This window comes from Lissotriton helveticus, chromosome 6 (genome assembly GCF_964261635.1).
Source record: "Lissotriton helveticus chromosome 6, aLisHel1.1, whole genome shotgun sequence".
NCBI classification, from domain to species: Eukaryota; Metazoa; Chordata; class Amphibia; order Caudata; family Salamandridae; genus Lissotriton; species Lissotriton helveticus.
The window spans coordinates 1,313,073,265-1,313,101,213 of NC_136067.1; the positions used below are offsets into that span (position 1 = coordinate 1,313,073,265).

Genomic DNA, 27,949 nt, shown 5'->3' on the forward strand with positions numbered 1-27,949 from the left:
TCTGTCTCCCTCTCCCTCTGTCTCCCTCTGTTTCCCTCTCCCTCTGTTTCCCTCTCCCTCTGTTTCCCTCTCCCTCTGTTTCCCTCTCCCTCTGTTTCCCTCTCCCTCTGTTTCCCTCTCCCTCTGTTTCCCTCTCCCTCTGTTTCCCTCTCCCTCTGTTTCCCTCTCCCTCTGTTTCCCTCTCCCTCTGTTTCCCTCTCCCTCTGTTTCCCTCTCCCTCTGTTTCCCTCTCCCTCTGTTTCCCTCTCCCTCTGTTTCCCTCTCCCTCTGTTTCCCTCTCCCTCTGTTTCCCTCTCCCTCTGTTTCCCTCTCCCTCTGTCTCCCTCTGTCTCCCTCTGTCTCCCTCTGTCTCCCTCTGTCTCCCTCTGTCTCCCTCTGTCTCCCTCTGTCTCCCTCTGTCTCCCCCTGTCTCCCCCTGTCTCCCCCTGTCTCCCCCTGTCTCCCTCTGTCTCCCTCTGTCTCCCTCTGTCTCCCTCTGTCTCCCTCTGTCTCCCCCTGTCTCCCCCTGTCTCCCTCTGTCTCCCCCTGTCTCCCCCTGTCTCCCTCTGTCTCCCTCTGTCTCCCTCTGTCTCCCTCTGTCTCCCTCTGTCTCCCTCTGTCTCCCTCCCCCTCTGTCTCCCTCCCCCTCTGTCTCCCTCCCCCCCTGTCTCCCTCCCCCCCTGTCTCCCTCCCCCCCTGTCTCCCTCCCCCTCTGTCTCCCTCCCCCTCTGTCTCCCTCCCCCTCTGTCTCCCTCCCCCTCTGTCTCCCTCCCCCTTGTGGAAAAGTAAATTTTGCCATGTTCTGTGTCCCTACGCCTCATCCATCATATGTTATGTGTGCATGACTAATATGCATATGTTATTCCCCATGTCTGATTAATGACGCAATTCCAGTTGTGTCCACCTCTAGTATGTTGGTTTCCAGTCCTCGTGAATACTACGAATATCAGGCCTATGTAAAGTAATGTTGCCACGTTTCCCAGTGTGCACGTTATTCCATTATAAAGTCCCCGTTTCTAGGCCTCAAAAGGGCCCGGACATCAGATTCAGCTCCTGTCTCCTGAAAGCCTCGCTGAGGAGCGATACAGCCCCCACCTGTATCCTCGACCCTTCACTTACTTCCTGCCTCGCAGTGCCCGGTGCAGCTTGGCTCTGCCTCTGAGTCTGCCAAAAGTATGTTATAGTTCCAGTTATCAGTTCAGTCCTCCTCTTCTGCATTCCTAAGCTACTGAACTGCATCAATAGTTTCCGTCATTGTCTAGCCTTCTCGTCTCCACGTTAGAGAAATACTGTATTTAATGGTCATTTAGTATTCTTCATCACGCACTACATGTAGAATAATGCATGGTCCAGTCTTAGAATCAAGTTAGCTTCTCCCCTCATGACTTCTAGTTTATATCAACATGTTCCCTAAACATCAGATACCAGATAGGGTTTAGGTACATGTCGCTCCGACCCTTCAGACTCTAGTCTCTGCTCCTAGCACAGAGTTCGTAGCCCCCAGCTTCTCCTAGTAACACGTCATTGCCAGTTTTCGCGCACCATTAGGTTAGAGGTCCCGGCTCCTTAGGTAGCCCCCTCCAAAGTTTCCGCCCATTCATGACATATTCTGTTACGTTTGCATCACATGTCTATGTATACTCCCAGTTACACCTCTTTTTACTGTTATCTTTCGCGACTGCTACGCGTCACGCCTTCTGCTCCACCCACTGCTACGCCTACTGCAATGTAATGCTATGTGTTTGCGCTATGTATATAAGTCAATGTATTATTATTAAAAGTTAGCGCGCTCATCCCAGACCAAGCCCCAGCAGCTGCTGGGTCATCCTATGCAGGTTGTCCTGATCCTGTCCTTATGCTGTAATAAACCTGCAGAAACTCCTACTACCTCGAATCTTGACTCTTATTTTATTGAGCTATCTGTTATGCTATAAGTCTAGTCAAAAATAGGGTATTATTTATTTATTTACCACACCCTCTGTCTCCCTCCCCCTCTGTCTCCCTCCCCCTCTGTCTCCCTCCCCCTCTGTCTCCCTCCCCCTCTGTCTCCCTCCCCCTCTGTCTCCCTCCCCCTCTGTCTCCCTCCCCCTCTGTCTCCCTCCCCCTCTGTCTCCCTCCCCCTCTGTCTCCCTCCCCCTCTGTCTCCCTCCCCCTCTGTCTCCCTCCCCCTCTGTCTCCCTCCCCCTCTGTCTCCCTCCCCCTCTGTCTCCCTCCCCCTCTGTCTCCCTCCCCCTCTGTCTCCCTCCCCCTCTGTCTCCCTCCCCCTCTGTCTCCCTCTCCCTCTGTCTCCCTCTCCCTCTGTCTCCCTCTCCCTCTGTCTCCCTCTCCCTCTGTCTCCCTCTCCCTCTGTCTCCCTCTCCCTCTGTCTCCCTCTCCCTCTGTCTCCCTCTCCCTCTGTCTCCCTCTCCCTCTGTCTCCCTCTCCCTCTGTTTCCCTCTCCCTCTGTTTCCCTCTCCCTCTGTTTCCCTCTCCCTCTGTTTCCCTCTCCCTCTGTTTCCCTCTCCCTCTGTTTCCCTCTCCCTCTGTTTCCCTCTCCCTCTGTTTCCCTCTCCCTCTGTTTCCCTCTCCCTCTGTTTCCCTCTCCCTCTGTTTCCCTCTCCCTCCGTTTCCCTCTCCCTCCGTTTCCCTCTCCCTCCGTTTCCCTCTCCCTCCGTTTCCCTCTCCCTCCGTTTCCCTCTCCCTCCGTTTCCCTCTCCCTCCGTTTCCCTCTCCCTCCGTTTCCCTCTCCCTCCGTTTCCCTCTCCCTCCGTTTCCCTCTCCCTCCGTTTCCCTCTCCCTCCGTCTCCCTCTGTCTCCCTCTGTCTCCCTCTGTCTCCCTCTGTCTCCCTCTGTCTCCCTCTGTCTCCCTCTGTCTCCCTCTGTCTCCCTCTGTCTCCCTCTGTCTCCCTCTGTCTCCCTCTGTCTCCCTCTCCCTCTGTCTCCCTCTGTCTCCCTCTGTCTCCCTCTGTCTCCCTCTGTCTCCCTCTGTCTCCCTCTGTCTCCCTCTGTCTCCCTCTGTCTCCCTCTGTCTCCCTCTGTCTCCCTCTTCTCTGTCTCCCTCTCCCTCTGTCTCCCTCTCCCTCTGTCTCCCTCCCCCCCCTGTCTCCCTCCCCCTCTGTCTCCCTCCCCCTCTGTCTCCCTCCCCCTCTGTCTCCCTCCCCCTCTGTCTCCCTCCCCCTCCCTCCCCCTCTGTCTCCCTCCCCTCCTGCTCCCTCCCCCTCTGTCTCCCTCCCCCTCTGTCTCCCTCCCCCCCTCTGTCTCCCTCCCCCTCTGTCTCCCTCCCCCTCTGTCTCCCTCCCCCCCCTGTCTCCCTCCCCCTCTGTCTCCCTCCCCCTCTGTCTCCCTCCCCCTCTGTCTCCCTCCCCCTCCCTCCCCCTCTGTCTCCCTCCCCCTCCCTCCCCCTCTGTCTCCCTCCCCCTCTGTCTCCCTCCCCCTCTGTCTCCCTCTCCCTCTCTCTCCCTCTCCCTCCCTCTCCCTCTCCCTCTGTCTCCCTCTCCCTCCCTCTCCCTCTCCCTCTGTCTCCCTCTCCCTCTGTCTCCCTCTCCCTCTGTCTCCCTCTCCCTCTGTCTCCCTCTCCCTCTGTCTCCCTCTCCCTCTGTCTCCCTCTCCCTCTGTCTCCCTCTCCCTCTGTCTCCCTCTCCCTCTGTTTCCCTCTCCCTCCCTCTCCCTCTGTCTCCCTCTCCCTCTGTCTCCCTCTCCCTCTGTCTCCCTCTCCCTCTGTCTCCCTCTCCCTCTGTCTCCCTCTCCCTCTGTCTCCCTCTCCCTCTGTCTGCCTCTCCCTCTGTCTGCCTCTCCCTCTGTCTGCCTCTCCCTCTGTCTGCCTCTCCCTCTGTCTGCCTCTCCCTCTGTCTGCCTCTCCCTCTGTCTGCCTCTCCCTCTGTCTGCCTCTCCCTCTGTCTGCCTCTCCCTCTGTCTGCCTCTCCCTCTGTCTGCCTCTCCCTCTGTCTGCCTCTCCCTCTGTCTGCCTCTCCCTCTGTCTGCCTCTCCCTCTGTCTGCCTCTCCCTCTGTCTGCCTCTCCCTCTGTCTGCCTCTCCCTCTGTCTGCCTCTCCCTCTGTCTGCCTCTCCCTCTGTCTGCCTCTCCCTCTGTCTGCCTCTCCCTCTGTCTGCCTCTCCCTCTGTCTGCCTCTCCCTCTGTCTGCCTCTCCCTCTGTCTGCCTCTCCCTCTGTCTGCCTCTCCCTCTGTCTCCCTCTCCCTCTGTCTCCCTCTCCCTCTGTCTCCCTCTCCCTCTGTCTCCCTCTCCCTCTGTCTCCCTCTCCCTCTGTCTCCCTCTCCCTCTGTCTCCCTCTGTTTCCCTCTCCCTCTGTTTCCCTCTCCCTCTGTTTCCCTCTCCCTCTGTTTCCCTCTCCCTCTGTTTCCCTCTCCCTCTGTTTCCCTCTCCCTCTGTTTCCCTCTCCCTCTGTTTCCCTCTCCCTCTGTTTCCCTCTCCCTCTGTTTCCCTCTCCCTCTGTTTCCCTCTCCCTCTGTTTCCCTCTCCCTCTGTTTCCCTCTCCCTCTGTTTCCCTCTCCCTCTGTTTCCCTCTCCCTCTGTTTCCCTCTCCCTCTGTTTCCCTCTCCCTCTGTTTCCCTCTCCCTCTGTTTCCCTCTCCTTCCCTCTCCCTCTGTTTCCCTCTCCCTCTGTTTCCCTCTCCCTCTGTTTCCCTCTCCCTCTGTTTCCCTCTCCCTCTGTTTCCCTCTCCCTCTGTTTCCCTCTCCCTCTGTTTCCCTCTCCCTCTGTTTCCCTCTCCCTCTGTTTCCCTCTCCCTCTGTTTCCCTCTCCCTCTGTTTCCCTCTCCCTCTGTTTCCCTCTCCCTCTGTTTCCCTCTCCCTCTGTTTCCCTCTCCCTCTGTCTCCCTCTCCCTCTGTCTCCCTCTGTCTCCCTCTCCCTCTGTCTCCCTCTCCCTCTGTCTCCCTCTCCCTCTGTCTCCCTCTCCCTCTGTCTCCCTCTCCCTCTGTCTCCCTCTCCCTCTGTCTCCCTCTCCCTCTGTCTCCCTCCCCCTCTGTCTCCCTCCCCCTCCCTCCCCCTCTGTCTCCCTCTCCCTCTCCCTCTGTCTCCCTCTCCCTCTCCCTCTGTCTCCCTCTCCCTCTCCCTCTGTCTCCCTCTCCCTCTGTCTCCCTCTCCCTCTGTCTCCCTCTCCCTCTGTCTCCCTCTGTTTCCCTCTCCCTCTGTTTCCCTCTCCCTCTGTTTCCCTCTCCCTCTGTTTCCCTCTCCCTCTGTTTCCCTCTCCCTCTGTTTCCCTCTCCCTCTGTTTCCCTCTCCCTCTGTTTCCCTCTCCCTCTGTTTCCCTCTCCCTCTGTTTCCCTCTCCCTCTGTTTCCCTCTCCCTCTGTCTCCCTCTCCCTCTGTCTCCCTCTCCCTCTGTCTCCCTCTCCCTCTGTCTCCCTCTCCCTCTGTCTCCCTCCCCCTCTGTCTCCCTCCCCCTCTGTCTCCCTCCCCCTCTGTCTCCCTCCCCCTCCCTCCCCCTCTGTCTCCCTCCCCCTCTGTCTCCCTCTCCCTCTCCCTCTCCCTCTGTCTCCCTCTCCCTCTCCCTCTGTCTCCCTCTCCCTCTGTCTCCCTCTCCCTCTGTCTCCCTCTCCCTCTGTCTCCCTCTCCCTCTGGTTCCCTCTCCCTCTGGTTCCCTCTCCCTCTGGTTCCCTCTCCCTCTGGTTCCCTCTCCCTCTGGTTCCCTCTCCCTCTGGTTCCCTCTCCCTCTGGTTCCCTCTCCCTCTGGCTCCCTCTGTCTCCCTCTCCCTCTGTCTCCCTCTCCCTCTGTCTCCCTCTCCCTCTGTCTCCCTCTGTCTCCCTCTCCCTCTGTCTCCCTCTCCCTCTGTCTCCCTCTCCCTCTGTCTCCCTCTCCCTCTGTCTCCCTCTCCCTCTGCCTCTGTCTCCCTCTCCCTCTGTCTCCCTCTCCCTCTGTCTCCCTCTCCCTCTGTCTCCCTCTCCCTCTGTCTCCCTCTCCCTCTGTCTCCCTCTCCCTCTGTCTCCCTCTCCCTCTGTCTCCCTCTCCCTCTGTCTCCCTCTCCCTCTCCCTCTGTCTCCTCCCTCTCCCTCTGTCTCCTCCCTCTCCCTCTGTCTCCTCCCTCTCCCTCTGTCTCCTCCCTCTCCCTCTGTCTCCTCCCTCTCCCTCTGTCTCCTCCCTCTCCCTCTGTCTCCCGCTCCCTCTGTCTCCCGCTCCCTCTGTCTCCCGCTCCCTCTGTCTCCCGCTCCCTCTGTCTCCCGCTCCCTCTGTCTCCCGCTCCCTCTGTCTCCCGCTCCCTCTGTCTCCCGCTCCCTCTGTCTCCCGCTCCCTCTGTCTCCCGCTCCCTCTGTCTCCCGCTCCCTCTGTCTCCCGCTCCCTCTGTCTCCCGCTCCCTCTGTCTCCCGCTCCCTCTGTCTCCCGCTCCCTCTGTCTCCCGCTCCCTCTGTCTCCCGCTCCCTCTGTCTCCCGCTCCCTCTGTCTCCCGCTCCCTCTGTCTCCCGCTCCCTCTGTCTCCCGCTCCCTCTGTCTCCCGCTCCCTCTGTCTCCCGCTCCCTCTGTCTCCCGCTCCCTCTGTCTCCCGCTCCCTCTGTCTCCCGCTCCCTCTGTCTCCCGCTCCCTCTGTCTCCCGCTCCCTCTGTCTCCCGCTCCCTCTGTCTCCCGCTCCCTCTGTCTCCCGCTCCCTCTGTCTCCCGCTCCCTCTGTCTCCCGCTCCCTCTGTCTCCCGCTCCCTCTGTCTCCCGCTCCCTCTGTCTCCCGCTCCCTCTGTCTCCCGCTCCCTCTGTCTCCCGCTCCCTCTGTCTCCCGCTCCCTCTGTCTCCCGCTCCCTCTGTCTCCCGCTCCCTCTGTCTCCCGCTCCCTCTGTCTCCCGCTCCCTCTGTCTCCCGCTCCCTCTGTCTCCCGCTCCCTCTGTCTCCCGCTCCCTCTGTCTCCCGCTCCCTCTGTCTCCCGCTCCCTCTGTCTCCCGCTCCCTCTGTCTCCCGCTCCCTCTGTCTCCCGCTCCCTCTGTCTCCCGCTCCCTCTGTCTCCCTCTCCCTCTGTCTCCCTCTCCCTCTGTCTCCCTCTCCCTCTGTCTCCCTCTCCCTCTGTCTCCCTCTCCCTCTGTCTCCCTCTCCCTCTGTCTCCCTCTCCCTCTGTCTCCCTCTCCCTCTGTCTCCCTCTCCCTCTGTCTCCCTCTCCCTCTCCCTCCCTCTCCCTCTCCCCTCCCTCTCCCTCCCTCTCTGTCTCCCTCTCCCTCTGTCTCCCTCTCCCTCTGTCTGCCTCTCCCTCTGTCTGCCTCTCCCTCTGTCTGCCTCTCCCTCTGTCTGCCTCTCCCTCTGTCTGCCTCTCCCTCTGTCTGCCTCTCCCTCTGTCTGCCTCTCCCTCTGTCTGCCTCTCCCTCTGTCTGCCTCTCCCTCTGTCTGCCTCTCCCTCTGTCTGCCTCTCCCTCTGTCTGCCTCTCCCTCTGTCTGCCTCTCCCTCTGTCTGCCTCTCCCTCTGTCTCCCTCTCCCTCTGTATCCCTCTCCCTCCCCCTCCCTCTCCCTCCCCCTCTGTCTCCCGCTCCCTCTGTCTCCCGCTCCCTCTGTCTCCCGCTCCCTCTGTCTCCCGCTCCCTCTGTCTCCCGCTCCCTCTGTCTCCCGCTCCCTCTGTCTCCCTCTGTCTCCCTCTGTCTCCCTCTGTCTCCCTCTGTCTCCCTCTGTCTCCCTCTGTCTCCCTCTGTCTCCCTCTGTCTCCCTCTGTCTCCCTCTCCCTCTGTCTCCCTCTCCCTCTGTCTCCCTCTCCCTCTGTCTCCCTCTCCCTCTGTCTCCCTCTCCCTCTGTCTCCCTCTCCCTCTGTCTCCCTCTCCCTCTGTCTCCCTCTCCCTCTGTCTCCCTCCCCCTCTGTCTCCCTCTCCCTCTCCCTCCCTCTCCCTCTCCCCTCCCTGTCTCCCTCTCCCTCTGTCTCCCTCTCCCTCTGTCTCCCTCTCCCTCTGTCTGCCTCTCCCTCTGTCTGCCTCTCCCTCTGTCTGCCTCTCCCTCTGTCTGCCTCTCCCTCTGTCTGCCTCTCCCTCTGTCTGCCTCTCCCTCTGTCTGCCTCTCCCTCTGTCTGCCTCTCCCTCTGTCTGCCTCTCCCTCTGTCTGCCTCTCCCTCTGTCTGCCTCTCCCTCTGTCTGCCTCTCCCTCTGTCTGCCTCTCCCTCTGTCTCCCTCTCCCTCCCCCTCCCTCTCCCTCCCCCTCCGTCTCCCGCTCCCTCTGTCTCCCGCTCCCTCTGTCTCCCGCTCCCTCTGTCTCCCGCTCCCTCTGTCTCCCGCTCCCTCTGTCTCCCGCTCCCTCTGTCTCCCGCTCCCTCTGTCTCCCTCTGTCTCCCTCTGTCTCCCTCTGTCTCCCTCTGTCTCCCTCTGTCTCCCTCTGTCTCCCTCTGTCTCCCTCTGTCTCCCTCTGTCTCCCTCTGTCTCCCTCTGTCTCCCTCTGTCTCCCTCTGTCTCCCTCTGTCTCCCTCTGTCTCCCTCTGTCTCCCTCTGTCTCCCTCTGTCTCCCTCTCCCTCCCTCTGTCTCCCTCTCCCTCCCTCTGTCTCCCTCTCCCTCCCTCTGTCTCTGTTTCCCTCTCCCTCCCTCTGTCTCGGTCTCCCTCTGTCTCTCTCTGTCTCCCTCTGTCTCTCTCTGTCTCCCTCTGTCTCGGTCTCCCTCTGTCTCGGTCTCCCTCTGTCTCCCGCTCCCTCTGTCTCCCTCTCCCTCTGTCTCCCTCTACCCTTCCTCCCTCTGTCTCCCTCTCCCTTCCTCCCTCTGTCTCCCTCTCCCTTCCTCCCTCTGTCTCCCTCTCCCTTCCTCCCTCTCTCTCTTCCTCCGTCTCTCTCTTCCTTCCTCTGTCTCTCTCTTCCTTCCTCTGTCTCTCTCTCTCTTCCTCCCTCTGTCTCTCTCTTCCTTCCTCTGTCTCTCTCTCTCTTCCTCCCTCTGTCTCTCTCTCTTCCTCCCTCTCTCCCTCTGTCTCTCCCTCCCTCCCTCTGTCTCTCTCTCTCCCTCCCTCCCTCCCTCTGTCTCTCTCTCTCCCTCCCTCCCTCTGTCTCTCTCTCTCTCTCCCTCCCTCCCTCTGTCTCTCTCTCTCCCTCCCTCTGTCTCTCTCTCTCCCTCCCTCCCTCCCTCCCTCTGTCTCTCTCCCTCCCTCTCTGTCTCCCTCTCTCTCAGCACAGCGATAATCACAGTTAACTTCGCAGCAGCCACTCCTGGCATACAGGGTCCCCCACTCATCACTCGACACAGGTGATGATCCAGAGGGCACAGCAATGTCCACGGTGGCCCTTCTCTGACATACGAGGGACCCAGATTTTTCCTACACCCGGTTAACCACCCGATTGGTAAAGCAGCTGTCTCCTCACACCTATCGAAGGGAGTCAGCTCAAAACAGATATCGCTCCCTCCACGCTCTCCTCTTTCTCACAGCACACGCGGGTTTTGGCAAGCAGGTAGGCACTAGAACTCCAGGGCAGGTGGTCCTGGATTCCCTGGGTGTTTTGCTCTCACCCAGCTGGAAGGCTTGCAAGCCTTGGCCACCGTCCTAGTCACATACAGAAGTCTTGCACATCTTTTCCTCCCCACACCGCCGGACTGTCAGCTTGATAGTTCACCATTTTTGGGGTGTTATGCTCCCCTTCATATAGTCTATTTACAGACCCCAAATGTAACTTAAAATCTTAGTCTTTGAAGTTTGGTTGGGGTCTGCTTCCATTTAAGCTGCTCACTCCTCTACACTCTCCTCCTCCAGAAAGCAGTCTGTCACAGCAGGAGTGTATACAAAGCTGATAGCCCCACAATACCAGCTAGGCGATTGACTGACTAGAGTCCTCCCACAGCTGGATGTCGGCCTAGTGATATGTGTATTAAAAGGTTTCCCAAGGGCTTCAGCCCTACTCTTCATGAGTCTCTGAGTTGTGCCCAGACCCCTTCTTAGTGAACTCACTCTGAATCAAAGAGCATCCTTTGTGGTGAACTGGGGGAGCCTGTCTCTCCCTTTTCCAATGTGTCCCACCCAGCTTACAGGAATGCAGCAATACACAAATCTGCTGCGGAGATTCCTCTACCTTCTCTTCACATGTTTCACTGTTCAGCCCTACCTCTCCCAAATTGAAGCCAGAGTCCTCCATGTTTTGTACCCTTTACAGGCACACCCTGTACATAGATTCAATTTGCATACCCTGCACAGCACTCCAGTTTCCATGTATTGTACTACTCACATGCACACATACACCCAACTAATGTATTGAGTATGCACAACACTACACCTTTCATGTATTGTGCCGTTCACAGGCGCGCATACACCCAGCGCACAAATTTAACATGCATGCACTGCACAGCACTACATCCTTCATGGATTGTACCCCTCAGAGGCACACATACAAGCAGTAAATACATATAACATACATGCACAGCACAGTCATGCATTATCCCTGTATTGTTTCCTTCCCAGGCACACTTACACCCAGTGCAGGTACACTACTTCTGTGCTGGGCAGCACTCCACACCACACTGATGTATGCCAGGGGTTAGTTGAGCATGCAGCAGCAGGACTTAAAATGAGTGAGCCTGTAGACCTTAATCCTGTGATACAGGTAAAAAGGACCTGTTCACTCCTACTGATCACTACATCATACTCCTGTGAGATCGGTCAAAAAGTACTTGTTCACTCCCTCTGATCACTACACGGTATGTTGCCACCACCATGCTGCTTAATTACTGGTAGCATTTTGGGCGCTCCTCCCAGTACAACAATACTGTAATCCATGAGATAGGCCTATGCCATGGCAGACACGCATGATCTGTGTTTGCCTATGTCAAAAGAAATCAGCATTAGGATTTCAGATATCATTACAGTTGGTACACTCGGGGCAAGGTGCAGGTCTATTACTTTTCTGTCCCCTTCTGTATTATTGAATCATCAAGAAGAAAATGTTCATATTTGCTCTTTCTCTTTTTAGGTCTCGGCTAAGCGCGCGGAAGCGCGTTCTCGCCAGAGACCTTTTGTCGGCGTGTCTGCTTTCCAGGAGACAATCCTGGCCGCGCGCATCTCCTTGGAGGCGATTTGAAACTGGCACGCGCACAAGTACAAGCACTCAATTGACTTTGTTGCAAGTTTCTTGCAATGCGCGTTTAGAGTGCGGCAATGCGCGTTTAGAGTGCGGTTAAACGTGTAACTTTCAGTTTCTTTTAAGCAGCGTGTTTCATGGCATGATCGAAAATGCTCCATATCGTAAGGTGTTCCGAAAGCAGCGTGTTTCAGGACATCAACGACGTTGTTTAAGGACATGCTGCGTGTTTGCCTAAAGGGTCTGTTCTTTAATAAAAAGCAGCATGTTTAATGGCATGATCGAAAATGCTCTATATGGTAAGGTGTTCCGAAAGCAGCTAAATGGCGACGTCGTTTATAAAGACGTAGTTAAATAATGTGACGTTATTTGAGAAAATGCTGCGTGTTTGCTTTAAAAACACGTGCTTTAATGTGTGCAGAGGCAGAGAAGAGGGATGTGCTTTAAGATGACACGTTGTTTAATAAAATGCAGAAGCAGAAGCAGAGAACATAGAGACATGCATTGAATAGCGGCACAAGTCATGCATTGAATAGCGGCACAAGTAGAAAACAGTGGCATAAGCATACTATTGAAGCATTAGCAGGGAACAAAGGTGCATACAAAGAACAGATGGTAGGCAAGGACTAGTGGACAGTAGAGGGACAGCAGAGGCACAAGCAAGCATAGAATGGAGATACAAGCATGGAATAGAGGCACAAGCAGAAGCATGGAATAGAGGCACAAGCAGAGAACATAGAGACATGCATTGAAGAGCGGCATAAGTCATGCATTGAATAGCGGCACAAGTAGAAAACAGTGGCACAAGCATAGTATTGAAGCATAAGCAGGGAACAAAGGTACATACAAAGAACAGATGGTAGGCAAGGATTAGTGGACTGCAGAGGCACAAGCAGTGGTCAGTGTGGCAACTGATTGTGAATAGTTGCACAAGCATACAATAGAAGCATAGAATGAAGATAGGTAGAGAATATAGAGACATGCATTGAATAGCTGCAGAAGTAGAAAACAGTGGCACAAGTATACAATAAAAGCATAAGCAGGAGACAAAGGTACATACAAGGAACAGATGGTAAGCAAGGACTAGTGGACAGCAGAGGCACAAGCCAGTATAGAATGGAGATACAAGCATGGAATAGAGGCACAAGCAGAGATCATAGAGACATGCATTGAATAGCGTCACAAGTTATGTATTGAATAGCGGCAGAAGTAGAAAGCAGTGGCATAAGCATACTATTGAAGCATAAGCAGGGAACAAACGTACATACAAAGAACAGATGGTAGGCAAGGACTAGTAGACAGCAGAGGGACAGAAGGTACATACAAAGAACAGATGGTAGGCAAGGACTAGTGGACAGCAAAGGCACAAGCAGTAGTCAGTGTGGCAACTGATTGCAAACAGTGGCAAAGACCACACACGCATGCGCATACACACAGACACACACACGAGCGCCCATGCACGCACGCACATACAGACACACACCCCCGCACACATACATACACGCGCGCACACACACATGAGTGCACCGCCCCCCCCCACACACATACACACACACACAAGTGCACCAAGACCCCCCTCTAGCTCTTTTTAACTTACCGGGCCAATCTCGGGGGACTTCGCCCTCAGCACGCGGCAGGGGCAGGCACCGGGCATGTGCCTTGTGCCCCCTCCGCAGAGTTCACGCTGCGGCTCTTGCCAGCTAGTTTCCCAGGGCTCCCTCTTGGTGAAGGGAGCCCCGCAACACTTGAGCAACCTCCTGCTGGCGGCCCCGGGGCTCTCCACCGCTTACAGGAGCCCCGGGCCGCGATACGCATTTACTCCGCCTGCCTCCTCTTCCGGTCCGGACCAATATTGCCTGACTTCCGGTGCGTGCGTGGCGGGATTCCCGCGGCATTTTCTGCCACACAAACCTTGTTTTTATTTAAAACCGGCCACAGTTATCTGGGGACTCTTGCAGTTCACTATCCCCATGATTGTGACCAGTCGCTGTTACCAACCTTAAATATTGATTTCGTGAGCTTTCTTTTGTGGAAAATAAGTTTCTGTTCGCCGATAACACATAGTAGTACATCTAGCGTATTGTTCGCAAAAGAGAAGTCGAAAAACACAAACACAACCCCTGCGTTATTGCATGAAGAGGAGTGTCTCGGGTCAAAGGTGAGTTGGGGTTGCAGGCATGGTTCATGACACCAACAGTCCTTGAACAGCAGTCTTGCCAACACAGACCTCATAAGCGGCGAAAAACACAAACACAACCCCTGCGTTTCTGCATGAAGAGGAGTGTCTCGGGTCAAAGGTGAGTCGGGGTTGCAGGCATGGTTCATGACACCAACAGTCCTTGAACAGCAGTCTTGCCAACACAGACCTCATAAGCGGCTGTGGCTTGTAGAGAATACACATCCTGTGCGAGGATAAGGACCACTCGGCTTCGTGTAATAATTATGTAATCAAGTGTCTGGCTAAATCAAACTATTACCATCTGTGTCAGCTGTTTCTTGTCCAACCTATACCAGAAGGTCAAGGAAGCGCGGGGCCTAACTTACATTCTTATACAAAGTACCCAGCTTCCTAGTTATAAGACAATACTCTCACCTTTGACACCGTGGTCCCTACAACTTATCTGATCTGGAGAAGTTGCAGACAGAGCCAAAGAGCCGTAGTGAGTGTCAGGATGAGAAAACAAGCATTTGCAATACAATAGGTCTCACATTTGCGAGAGTTTAAACTATTGGCATTGTAATTGACAATGCCTTTTATTTACGTTTTTAAAAACCAACACGTAAATAAAAGGCATTGCCATTTACAATGCCAATGGCTCTAACTCTAACAACTGCGAGACCTATTGCATTGCAAATGCTTGTTTCATTGTAGTTTCAATTCCCAAAGATCTCAGCCCCTTCCCATGGCTTTGTACTAGATTTCTGATTTGTAAAATAACATGAGTATTTGTAAAGTGTAGGTTCTCCCCTTGAAACTGAATAACAGATTTTTATTTGTGCCCGTCCCATTTTGTAGACCTCACAAAGTTGTAATGCTGAATGGACCCACTGAGATTTGAACTTCTGACTATTGGCTCAAACACAGATCCTTGAAGTAATTGAATTATTCCACTGAGACACCAGTCTCCACTTGATGTATTAATGTGATGGTCAAAGACAATGATCGAATTAATTGGAAGCAGTTCTTTTGCTACCGTGTGCAAGGCATTGAGACTACAAATAGGATTCCGTTTTTATTACAGCCGTGTTTCCAGTCATGAATAATGTTACTGGCCCTTACGAGTATTAAAAGTCTTTAATACACATTCGATCCCTCATACGTGCCAAGTAATGTTGTCTGAAAGGTGTGTGTTTGGGGTGCTTGGGCCTGTGGTTAGCCACAACCCTACCCCGAGGGTCATGATAGTGCACTAGGCAGAGGAACAGATAACTTTGGGAGATACACATACAGTGGGGAGACTGAAAGTGGAACAGTTGGATGAGAAACGTATATTAGCTGGATAAACATGAGGTTATAGAGGTCTTTTAGGGTAACGTTAGTATGCACAGATCTCACCATTTAAGGCAAATTACCCATTAAGCTCTTAATTTAATAGAGTACTCTTTAGCTTTCTTAATGGTATCTCGAAAAATCCCTTTTTCATCAATGGCATCAGTGTTTATTGATTTTGAAATGTATTTTACACTGAACATGACATTATCCACGATGTAGTAATTTTGCATTAGCCTTTCAAGATTTGCTAAGTATTTTGAAAAGAATACAATGTGAACAAGAAAAGAAATTGTGCCTGCAACAAACAAAGTGTTGAATGTAATGCTTGCGTTAATCTCCGGCACTGGGGAACACTGTGGCCTCAATCCAGTCCATCATCTTTGCTCATTATGTCACTACAGAAAAACCTGCGTCTCCAGTAAGATTGTCAAACCTGATCTGCTAGGTCTGGTCCCCTCTTTAAAGGAACACCAGCAACCCCAGATTCGTTTTAGCCTACTTAGGCCAGAGAGTGAATAATAGCATGTGTGCTACGACCCACGTCTGGGCATAATTGTAGCATTTAGGACGTTAACTTCAACAAACAATACGATAATGGATGGAATACTTAAATTCATCTCAGCCATTGGCGATCGCTTAGTTCGCATTCCAGTCTATCACAAAAGTGAGTGACCATTCCTAAAAACAAACAAATTTGTAAATAGGGCTACCAACTGCAGTTTTTGTAAGGGTTTTAGTGCAGCTGAATTATTTAGCTTAGCGTATTTGGTGGTCTCCAGAAAGTGGTTACTTGTCAGACTGAGGGAAAGAGAGCCTTAGCAGGCCTCATTACAAAATCTTTTAGGGAGTGAATGCGTAGTTGGGTTGAGAAGGGTAGTTCTCTTGGATAAGCCACAGGTCCCAATCCTCAAGCTCACAACACTTTGGTCTCTCTTGAGTTTGTTAGATCTAGGGGAACACCCCTTTGACAAATGGAATTTGCGCTAATAATTTTTAGATGTGGCCACTTAGGACCAGGGCCCTCAAATAGGTGTGGATTGCCAGTCAGGGCATTTGATCGTGAAGGCCTTTTCTAGCGGCCCCTAGTTCTTGAAGTTAATAATCTTGGTGAAGCGCCCCTCCAAATAATTGCCAATGTTTAACGATATGAGTTTTTCATAAGATCACAGGTGGAGGCTCATTCTTTCCATCAGGATTTTTAAAGAGGTATTGATCAGGTCTACATAAGTGTCTTATTTATTGGGTAAGTTGCTTTTAATTGTGTTCTGATGGTAAAATGGAAGTACTGTACTCATTTCACTGGTCTTTACCGCCTGAGGTAGATGTGGAGGACATTAAGGGTCAGTATGTAACAGCAACACATGAGATGATATTTTCTACACCTCTGGCACCACAAACCCTGTCGAGGGTTAAGCCACTAGATGTTCCTGTTGGGAGTACAATTACCCAGTGCAACCGGTGTTTGGATTCCCAGGTTTACCAAAGGCCACTTAAATTTAACATAAAACTTAATGTTGCACTTCACAGTCTTAAGGGCATGAGAAGTATCTTTCTTTCGCAGGAGGAGCTACGTCAGCAAACGAGATGGCTGCTTAGGCTCCCGGCTCCGCCGACCTCTGTATCCCGCCGCAATATCCTGTACATTATCCTGATTTTACGCCTAGCCTCTGTGTACATGAACTGTTCCGCACTCCGATGGTGAAATCCGGGAACTTTTATCGGCTGGTTTGACGAAGTTACATTGACTTGAAGATTGTGGCCTACTCCAGCAGTGAAGCCTAGAGTACTTTCACAGCCGGGCTGCAGTGCAACAACATCGGCCGGGAGACCCAGGCTGGGTCCGGTCAATCGGAGTGGAGGCTTTGTTTAAGCCCGAATTTGGCGGCGATCGTTTCTATTGCTCAGCATCGATGGAGGAGTGACTCTGCTTGCTGTTGGCTGCGGGTGGGGGTCCCCGTCCCGCGGACCCGGTCTTGGGCCCGCCGGGGTTCGGTGGGTCGGGGTCTCTGGCCTGCGGCCTTAACCGGGTTGATCGTGGCTGCGAATAAAGACTGGTCACCCTCCGCATCTGCACGTTCGTGATCCTGTTTGTCCCCCCTGAGGATGCCAGATTCACCCGGGGAGGTGATTGTGATTGGTGTCGGGTGTGAGATTATGTATCGCACGGTGCTTGAGCCATCGTTGAGGTCAATATTGGCAGAAATTAGGGCGTTTCATTCACATGTGGATGTCTTATTGTGCAAATTGGACACGCGCCTATCTGAGATGCTCCTGGTAGAACCGGACCCAGCCTTACTGTTGGAACAGCAATCTGCAGCCATTCAAACCACGGCCATTTTGACTCCGTGCGAGAACCCCGTGAGGAAGCAAGTATTGATACCATCGGATGGTGCCTTGGAGGAAGGTGTTCCCGAGGTCGTCAGTGTATTGCCGAACCTTCCACCACTATCGACTTTGGAGGTATCCAAAGGCATTCCCCTCCCGGAGACTTTTGTTCTTGACTTTTCATTCATTTTGTGGTCGTCTTCTCCTTTCTTGGTGACTTTACGACTCCTGGGCAAGATACGTTGGGACTGTCCATCTAGGAGGGAGAGTTCTTCTGCGTCTGAAGTTCTTGTGGACTCACTGCCTACGTGTCGCCATAGATTGATTCTTGATGACTCCCTTCTCCTCTATTACTCCTTTGTGTGCCTTTGGGTCTCGCTGGGGGGGGTTCGTGTGCTGATTCGGAAGGGCCAAGGTTAAGATCAACTAGGTCGGGACGGGTTGGAGTGGCTTTTACGGGTGTTCGACCTGCAACTGTTTGATCTAAAAGGCTGGGCGGTGTATTACGGTACCCCCTAATTTTTTCTATAAGTGTTGTCATACGTTGGTCATTTAGTGATATGGGGTGTCTGTTTCTGGCGGGGGGACTAAGGGGGCTGGGAGCCCAAACGGATAAGCCCTCCTCCACTCTTTTTCCTACTTTTAGGGTTTTAGTTATTAGGGGCGACAGGCACGCTGCTAGTGGGGTTAGGCTGTAGCCATTTGCAGGGGTGCAGGGTGGGGGGTTGGAAAGGGTTTTTTATTTTGCCTTTTTTAATTTCTATGGCCTTTTTCTTTCCTTCCCTTTCTCTTCCTTAAAGGATCAGTATAGCTTGTGAATCATTCAGATTCTTATCGTGTACTTGTATTTAGTGCTTATGCTTTTTATGATATCCTGATTCCCGGGTGGGCAGGCCCTGAGAACTGGCGCTCAACATTGAATGTATATTGTATAGTCATTTGCATTGATCCATATGCTTTGGCGCCAATGTTCCATTATAGCGGTTCTTACGTGCATATCCTGTCTCTTGCCCTGTCCCCCGTATTCTTCTGTTTGATTGTATGGCACCTGATCCTTTCTTAAATAATATAAAATGGAACCTCTGTCTCATCCTGGGACTCAGTTGTGCATTCTAATACAAGCTCTATCCTGAATCGCTGCCGGACCTCAGGGTTGTCGGCTGATGATCTGTGTCGTACTGTGATATAGGGGGGTCTTAATTTTGTTTAGCGGCCGGCCCCTGCGGTTGTAGGCCCATGCTTGTATTTATATTGAATGCTACAATAAAGGTTTTTCACGACAAAAAAAATCTTTCTTTCTTGCATTAGCCTTTATATATGATGATTATATACGTATTTGTGTGCGGAGGCAGCCTTTACACCCTAAATATTTTGGGTTGCACTCCTGCCAAAGAGATCGACATAAAAATTAATTCCAGAAGATATAGTTTCAGTTTATCACAGCTATCTGATTTTATCATACATATGGCTCAATGATTTGAATCCTGACCGAAACAAGCGGTGTACCGCTTTGGCCGCCATAAGTGTGGCAGGGTATGCTCAGACGTGAGTCCCTTGCTCACTTTGCCACTGGATTCAAGCAAGCCGGGCTGAAGAAGGCTGCAATGCCAGAAACCGGTCCTCGGAAGCTTGTTTCCGGTCCAGGGAAGACATGGCTTGGCAGTTCGGGCTGGACTGTTCCCATGAGGCACAGGGTCAGACTGATTTGCATATAGCCATGTCTGAACTGGGGTGGCAGAGTGGGCTAAAGAACGGTGATGGATTAAACCCAGATCTTTTGACTGGGTGTGAGTGTTTGATTGGTTCAGATGCTCCGTCCATCACCACCCCCTTTTGTACCGCTTTGGCCTCCATAAGTGTGGCAGGGTATGCTCAGACGTGAGTCCCTTGCTCACTTTGCCACTGGATTCAAGCAAGCCGGGCTGAAGAAAGGCTGCAATGGCAGAAACCGGTCCTCGCAAGCTTGTTTCCGGTCCAGGGAAGACATGGCTTGGCAGTTCGGGCTGGACTGTTCCCATGAGGCACAGGGTCAGACTGATTTGCATATAGCCATGTCTGAACTGGGGTGGCAGAGTGGGCTAAAGAACGGTGATGGATTAAACCCAGATCTTTTGACTGGGTGTGAGTGTTTGATTGGTTCAGATGCTCCGTCCATCACCACCCCCTTTTGTACCGCTTTGGCCGCCATAAGTGTGGCAGGGTATGCTCAGACGTGAGTCCCTTGCTCACTTTGCCACTGGATTCAAGCAAGCCGGGCTGAAGAAGGCTGCAATGCCAGAAACCGGTCCTCGGAAGCTTGTTTCCGGTTCAGGGAAGACATGGCTTGGCAGTTCGGGCTGGACTGTTCCCATGAGGCACAGGTTCAGACTGATTTGCATATAGCCATGTCTGAACTGGGGTGGCAGAGTGGGCTAAAGAACGGTGATGGATTAAACCCAGATCTTTTGACTGGGTGTGAGTGTTTGATTGGTTCAGATGCTCCGTCCATCACCATCCCCTTTTGTACTGCTTTGGCTGCCATAAGTGTGGCAGGGTATGCTCAGGCGTGAGTCCCTTGCTCACTTTGCCACTGGATTCAAGCAAGCCGGGCTGAAGAAGGCTGCAATGCCAGAAACCGGTCCTCGCAAGCTTGTTTCCGGTTCAGGAAGGACATGGCTTGGCAGTTCGGGCTGGACTGTTCCCATGAGGCACAGGTTCAGACTGATTTGCATATAGCCATGTCTGAACTGGGGTGGCAGAGTGGGCTAAAGAACGGTGATGGATTAAACCCAGATCTTTTGACTGGGTGTGAGTGTTTGATTGGTTCAGATGCTCCGTCCATCACCACCCCCTTTTGTACCGCTTTGGCCGCCATAAGTGTGGCAGGGTATGCTCAGGCGTGAGTCCCTTGCTCACTTTGCCACTGGATTCAAGCAAGCCGGGCTGAAGAAGGCTGCAATGCCAGAAACCGGACCTCGGAAGCTTGTTTCCGGTCCAGGGAAGACATGGCTTGGCAGTTCGGGCTGGACTGTTCCTATGAGGCACAGGGTCAGACTGATTTGCATATAGCCATGTCTGAACTGGGGTGGCAGAGTGGGCTAAAGAACGGTGATGGATCAAACCCAGATCTTTTGACTGGGTGTGAGTGTTTGATTGGTTCAGATGCACCGTCCATCACCACCCCCTTTTGTGTCCCCGGTTCATATGCCATAGGGACACTCACGGGTTCTATCCTTGTACAGATTTGTGAATGTGTACTATTAAATTGGGTAAGAGTAACTAATGTTTTCATTTACATAGCTTAGAAACTGTAGAAGTGCTTTATGATGTACTTTATAAAAAAACATTTGTTTTGCTTTATAATGCTTTTTCACTTGTTCATATACCATTTAGTACATTTTTATTTCATACAGTAAATCACGTTTTTATTGGAAGCGTAAAGATACCGTATGGTTTACTTCATGTAACTCCGCTTTAGGACGATTGGTCTGGTACCAAACGTGGCCTGGCAAATACACACCTGCTAGTTGTTCTCCGGGTTGTCCTTACTTTGCCCAAAATAAGTTGTAAGCATTCAAGCCTTCAGGCTTGCATTGTTGTCTTCTGAGATGACATTTCGTTTATATTAACAACTCGCAGACACATGTTTCCACTGGTACTGCAAATTTCACTCGAGGTTGTTACATCCAGTACTGAAGGACGTTTTTACTTTCGCCTTGTATCTGTTGGACTGTACTGTCTCTCTTCTTCCTGTTCTGGTCCACTGGGTTTGAAGTTGAGACAGAACTCTTTATAAGTGCACAACTACACAGTCTCACTGTATGCAAAATAAAACAAAAGTTTTAAATGTAATTTGAAATGTACTCCTTACGCAGTATGTCTTTTCTGTATACTTTGGTGCCATGTCCTGCTGCTGAATTCCCATTAACAACTGATTCATTGGTTTGTTACTGTTGTATTTGCTGCAGATGAGAATGAAGAATTAAGGGGCCTTGCAGCTAATGAACTTGCTTCTTGCCAGGAAGAAATAACCAAACTGAAACATGAGGTACTTTCTCAAATTCTGTACTCATTGTGTGGCGTATGTGTATTGCCTCATTCTCTACCTATATTTTTGTTTAATAAACGCATCAAGTATGGTATATCAAATCAGTCGTTTTATTGCTAAGTACACGTTTTTCCATTTTCTGTGTCCTTTCTGCAGTTTGAGGCAGACACAGCAAGTTATTGTTTGTAGTGCTCTTTAGTGCTGTCATCTAATAGCTTTGGACTTGCATCAAGTCGTTCTTCAGAGATAATGCACGTGTTAAATTTGCCTCCGTACAACAATAAAAATAAGTCTTGTAAAAATGCAAACAAAGTTATGTAGGACAAAAAGAAGATAAAAAAAAGGTTGGAAAAAAAAATCTGGTCAAGGGATCAAATCCTCTTTCCCACCCATAAAAAAGTATTGCAAATGGCGTTCATTGATATACTTTGAAATGTGCATTGAAAATATAGGATTCAAATTGACAAAGTATATTCCATGGAGTTGCTTTTCACAAGGCCAACATTTTTCTACAAGTGCTAGTAGCAGTAATAGTTTGAAGAACAGTGCTCAAGTGTTCAGTACTGATTCCTCAGTCAATGGGCTAAGTCACTTGTCCTTTAAGGTCTGCAAAAAGGAGTCCTGTTCAAACTTTGTAAAAAGTCATTCTCCTTAGCAGACAACCGCTTATTTTCCCTAAGGCCCGCTACTCCCTCTGGCCACAGGGAAGGAGTGAAAGTGGGAGGTCCCACAGGAGCACTCAGGAAAAATGCCAATGTGTAACTGCAGCACATTAGTTTTTCAAGGCATCAGCATCTCCTCTCTCATGACATTATGCACCTACCACCAGCTACAGGGGTAACATTTCAGTTAAAGCAAGCAGAAAAGGTCGAGATGAAGGTAAAAGACTTTCAGAAGCACCGTTTGCTTGTCCTTCATTGTGAATGCAGTAGAGTTAGTTTGTTTTCTTTGTCCTTGCCCTCTGGCTGGGTTAAATAAGACGCCCATCAGAAAGACCATTATAAATATGAAAATGCTGGTTAGCAGGGCATTCAGTAATCCTGGAAGAAGAGAACCACGGCTTCAACAGTCAATTTTAATTCTTCTTTATGCTTTTTAGGCTTTACTTTCTGCACTTCATCAAAAGCTGGTTCATGCTGTGTAGGTTGTCATCACAGTGTGGGTCTTCAAGTCAAGATGTTTATGGTGAATCTGAGTAAGTATATATCTGTAGAAAGCAGAGATATTAATCTGCCAAACTATATTTGAGATATCTGTGGTTGGCTCTTAGAGTATCTGTTGCTATTTGAAAAGAGGATCAATTGGTTCGGACTGCGTTTGGTTCCGTCTAGTGACTTGGCATCAAGTTCTGTATCAATACCAAGCAAGTATTTAATCATTCAATTCTAAATGAAAAATTCAAATTCTTTTTGATATGGCTGTCTGCCAGAAAGAGTCCAGCTCATGTAAAGTTGAAAAATACCGGAGGACACTTAACCTCAGCGGCACTTCTCAGGTTTCTGCTGACCTCTGACCTGCTGGTCAGGGAGCTGCTTTCCCTTCACGCAGCTTCGTTGTTGCGCCGCTGCCCACAGCACCTCTCTGGCACCCTCCTCCACCCGAAGTCCTCATCCTCTGACCCACCCCCTCTGCATGGGACAACACCAGGTGGCCCACCGCCCTCAGTAACCCCCGCGCACCCAAGGACCATGCCCCCAACCTCGGCATCATACTCTACTCCTTACTCACAATGACCCGACAGATCAATGCCGTCTCCTCCACGTCCCTCAACACCCTCTGCATCCTCCTCAAGACCTTCAAATGGATCCCCTCGAAGCCAGAAAGACCGTCACCCACAAATTCATAACCAGTAGACTGGACAACGGAAATGTCACCTACACCGGAATCAACAAATCCCTGCTCTGAAAACTCCAGACCATCCAGAACACCGCCGCCAGACTTGTCTTTGGCATTCCACGACATAACCACATCACCCAGCACCTATGAAAACTCCACTGGCTCCCCGTCGAGAAGAGAGTAACCTTCAAGCTACTCACTCACGCCTACAAATCCCTCCACAACACTGGATCCCAATAATCAATGAGATTCTCCTTCCACGTACCCAAGAGAAACCTCCGCTCCGCCTACCTTGCCCTCGTTGAAACTCCGCGCATCCGCAGAGCCAAAGCAGGTGGAAGAGCCTACACCTACATCGCGGCAAGGACCTGGAACGAACTCCCGCTCATCGTCCGATGTTCCCCCACCCTGCACACCTTCAGGAAGGGCCTCAAGACATGGTTCTTCAGCTGAATTGGAGCTGCACTGCCCCCGCGCCTTGAGACCCTCACGGGTGAGTAGCGCGCTTCACAAGTCACTGATTGATTGATTGATTGCATACATCCACAATGGCAACTGCCCATTTAAATGAGTTAATATCAGTTGGAGAGCTAGGCTCACAGAATGAGGTACAGTGCCCACAATCGTCATCCACGATGCCAAGATGTTTACCAGGGCTTGACGGTCAGCTGTGATTAAGGCTGCAGAAAGGTTAAAAGAATCAATAGACAGGGATTGCTATTATCTGTGATGAAACGGGCAACATCTGCAATGGTGTTTTGGTGCAGCATTATGATCTGAAGCAAGACTAGCAGTCGAGAAAGAACCTACTGTTGTGGATTTGATCATGCAGCTGGATGGAGAAATCTTCCACAATTACCTTTTCCAGAAATAGATTGATTGTAATGAGTCGTTAACTTGTGTCGTTGAAGGTTTCTACATTTGATTTCTTCAGAAGCATTGGGACCGTTTCAGTTTTACTCTGATCTTGTCCAATACTTGGAACTGTAGAGGGAACTCACCACATTCTTTTGAGTTCGCTCTAGTCATATGGCAACCATTTATCCCCAACTATGCACAGCCCCACAGAATCCATCTAATGTCCAATACATAATTGTATTTGGTACAATTCATGTTGACTTCAGACAGGCTTGAACTGTTGATGGTGCAGCTGCTCTTGAGCTGGATGGATTATATAAGGGTTGAACAAAGGGCGCATACCTTTGTTATAGGTCGGAGTCGTGGCCATGCCATTCACATCCTGACAGCTGCAGACAGTCTTACCCAAACCTATTCAAACCATTGGAGTGAACACAAAGATCTCCTCAGTACTTCACTGAAGTGTTTGTGAATTTAAATCAGGCACTTGACTGATTTGATCTGTGCAGGAAAGGAAAGGAACTCGAAGGAGCACCTGAGGTAAAGACTGCAAGGCTTATAGTGATCAGTGTGGCAGCTCCCACCTTAGGGTTAAACACAGACTTGGGGACCCTCTCATTGAGGGTCCTCAATTCCCTAAGTGCAGCTCTTTGAAGATGTACATGGGTCTCTGGCACTCAGAGTGGAGTTAAATCTCCCATTCATGGCATCCTGTCCAAAACATTGTGTTGGTTGATAGGATTGTACCTCATTGCTAAAAAGAAGCTGCCACTAACCATTAGTTATGTCCTAGCTGGGACTTGGAGACAGTAGTTATCCATTTTATAAAATGGGTCGCTTTTTTGGGATCCCTGTCTCCTCGCTTTTCACAGTGTGAAGAATTAACCAAGGGTCTCATAATTGTGGAGCACTTGTGCCACTCATATTCTAAGTGATTATTCACCATTTCTGCCAATCCTGGATTGGCAGAAATGGTGAAATCAGGCACAGGTTCGCACAGCGCATCTATTCCTGGCAATTTGCTCATAGACAATGTCTAGTAGGTGATTTTTGTGGTGGCAAAGGAGAGTCTGCACAGTTTTTCAAGTTGTGTTGCTCATCTTGTGACTTTGCCTTATCCCTTTTCTTTTCTGGGTGTGGGTGAGTGTTTGGCATATACACAGGCGCACTAGGATATAGATGTCCTTTGTTTGATGGATAATGCTTGTTATAAGGGCATTTGAAATCCACCCTTAAAAAAATAATTTTGAAAAAAGGAATTTAGAAGTTTTTTATGTTAGTTGTGGGGTGGGTCTTGGTTGCTCTTGTGATGTGGTGTCATTGGAATGAATTTGCGAGAAAATATTTAAAAGATCAAAAGTTTTCTTAACTGCAATAAATAGATGGAGTCTGTTGGAGGGAGCTTGAGGTAACCTTCTGAATTCGTGGTATTAAGTATCAGTAACATGCCTTTGAATGCTAGAGCAAAGAAGTTGAAGTTGTTGTGGATAGGTTTGAGATATTCAGGGTTTTTGCGAGGCTGAGATAGTTATTTTTTATTTTCTTTGCAGCAGGATCAGCCATCAGGTTAAATGAGCATATTGTTGATTGACGAATAGACAAAGTTGTTTTGAGGTTGGACTTTGATGAGTCAGTCTATATTTGTAATTGGGAGTTCGCAGATGAAACTGAAGGTTGCTGACTGGATAGAGGAAGCAGGTGATGGGAGTGGCAGTATAGGACTGTAACAATCCAAAGATAAAAGGAGAAATCCAAAAGAAGTAGAAAGATGTTTATTGAACACAGCACAGTAACTTCAGGCACAGGAAGACCTCTAAACAACTGTGGCAGAGTTCTCTGTCAGAATTGATCCCCACCAAGAGCTGGCATGTGCCAGAATCAAATATATACAATAGATTTAAAGGGGAAAGGATATGAATATACAGACTATAACACATCTCCTCTCAACAAAAACAACAAAAAAACAAAAACAATATTATCAAAGGAAAACACTAAGAAGAAACTGAAAATGCAATTATTCATAATCAATGAATTTACAAGGAACCCTTCTTTTGCGAGCTTGGTTTTTCACTCTGGAAGTCACAGATTTATTTTCATCTTGATGCTGAACAAAGTGCTGTGTCATGGTGAAACTCCCATTCTTTGCTAGCCACCTAACATTCCATACTTTACCATCCTGCATGACTGCACTTTTGGGATTAACCTGGTCAACCTTAATAGGTTTTCCGTACCTAGAAACTCCCTTAGCCACCAAACCCAGTTTGCGTAGCTTAACCCAATACCCTACCACAAATTGAGACTGTTTTACATTCATTCTAGCATCAAAAGCACATTTACTTTTCTCTTGCTTTTCCTCTGCTCTCACAGCCACCTTGTTTTTGATTTTTCCAATACCTTCCTCACTTTTCTTTTTAAACCACCATGGACATAATTTAGATGTCGGGTCTCTTCCTTTCAATAATTTAAAAGGTCTCGCGTCAGTGGACGTATGTGGCGAAATGCGGTAGAACCACAAATGTTCTCTTAATTTATCTTTCCACTCTTCACCAAAACCACGTCCCCATAGAATATCCTGTTTCAAAACTCTGTTGTATCTCCCCGCCTGTTTATTACCTTGTGGTTCATACAAGGCCGTGGTAGCATTCCGAATGCTGGAATAAGCGAGAATGTTTTTCATCTCCTGAGATTTTAACTGCACACCATTAGCTGTAATTAGAACTTCAGGATATCCTTCTCTGGAAACAGTTTCTTAAATAAATCTGTCATTGGTGACTTGTGGCACAAAAGGTAACTTTGGGCCACTTTGAGTGATAATCGATAAGTACCATGGCAAACTGGCAATCCCATGGAAAAAAGTTAAAAGGACCAGAGATGTCAAAACCAACCTTTTGCCACGGGAATTCAGGCCACTTCACAGGAACCAAAGAAGGGGAATTGATTTCATCATCTGACACATAACATGGCACCTGCCCTGCGGAAGACACACAACCCACATCATATGTGGATCCCAGCGCTTGGCAATCTCAACTACACGCCACTGCTGTTTTAGTGTCTGGTTTCTTCTCCATGGCGCACTTTGAGAGCAGTGCCTGTCCCCAAAATTGCGCTTGTGACTCTGTTCTTAGCACTCTCAATTCAGAGTTATGGCCTTATAACACCAAGATGTCTGCCACAGTAGTCGCTACCACGTTGTGCTACTACTCAGGGACAAAAACCGGACATTGACCAGAACTCAAACCTATCCCCCACCCGGCGTACCCACCAGGACATTGAATATTTGTAATTACCTCCGAACGTAGAGACCTAGCTGTTTAGCCGATCCCCGGTGGAGCTACCTGTTGGCTAAAGAGGATATGGGTTGTGGACTTCCCCCTTGGCCATCACCTATACAGCCGGACTTTAGCCGGACTTTTCTTCGTCTCTCCTGCGTCTCTCCACCCAGCCCCTTACCCTTCCCCCTACCCTTCTACGCTCCATCTATCTCGTCTTCTATACTCCTTTGAATGTTTTTCAGTTGAGACATAGCTATTTGGCTACCTGATAGCAATAGAGGAGATGGGCTGTGGTCACCTACCCAGCCGGACTTTGGGCTGACTTTCCTTCGTCTCTCCGTCGTACTCCCTCACAGGGCGATCTGGACAAGCAATCTGCTGTCACATTTACTTTCCTGGCACATGTTCCACAAAAGAATTGTACTCTTGCAATCTAGACATTAAACATGCTATGCGTACAGTGGCCTTCTAACTGCCTCGCCCCCCAGGAGACAAAATAGCAACAAGGGGCTTGTGGCCCGTCCTTTAAACAAAACAAACCCCCCACACATAATTGCAAAAATTGTCTACTGCCCACACAAAAGCCAGTAACTCCCTTTCAATGACAGCATAGCGTCTTTCCGTTTCTTGCACGTTGAGACAATACACGCCCCCAGCACCATAAAGACTAGCATCCACTGTAATAATGTAACTCTTATTGACACAAAATGGTTTCAATGTGGGAGTTGTCACCATCTCAACCTTCATGCTATCAAAAGCACATTGTTGTGTCTCTCCCCATACAAACGCAACATTCTTCCTTGCCAATTCCGTCAGGCGTTCCATCTTTGCAGCAAAATTTCTTAAGAACTTGCTATAGTAGTTGCAAAGTCCTGAAAATGAAATACGTTTTTCCCATGAGTTGGGCACAGGAGCTTTTAGACTAGCATCAATAAGGGATTTCTTTGGCACAATACCTTCCTTAGGCATTGTATGTGCCAAATATTCAACAGATTCCCAGTACAACTTACATTTGTTCTTCTTGAAAGTCTAACCATTTTCTCTTAACTCTCCGCAAATTTTCCTCAAATGACAAGAATGTTTAGACTTATCACGAGAGAATATAAGAATATCATCTTGGAAACATTTTAAAAATACTTCCATACCTTTGAAAATATGACACATTGCTCTTTGGAAGACAAATGCCGCAGATGCAAGGCCATACGGCATCCTCTTAAACTGGAACAAACC

At 50.2% G+C, this 27,949-nt stretch overlaps 1 protein-coding gene across 1 annotated transcript in view; it reads left to right on the forward strand.

Moving 5' to 3' along the window:
- Window positions 1-27,949, forward strand: part of MTRF1L (mitochondrial translation release factor 1 like) — a 265,821-nt gene that overhangs the window by 13,894 nt on the left and 223,978 nt on the right. Inside the window, exon 2 of the mRNA XM_078649049.1 lies at window positions 20,674-20,753. Within this exon, the coding sequence (XP_078505175.1) occupies window positions 20,674-20,753 (80 nt within the window). The remainder of the gene's footprint in view (window positions 1-20,673; window positions 20,754-27,949) is intronic.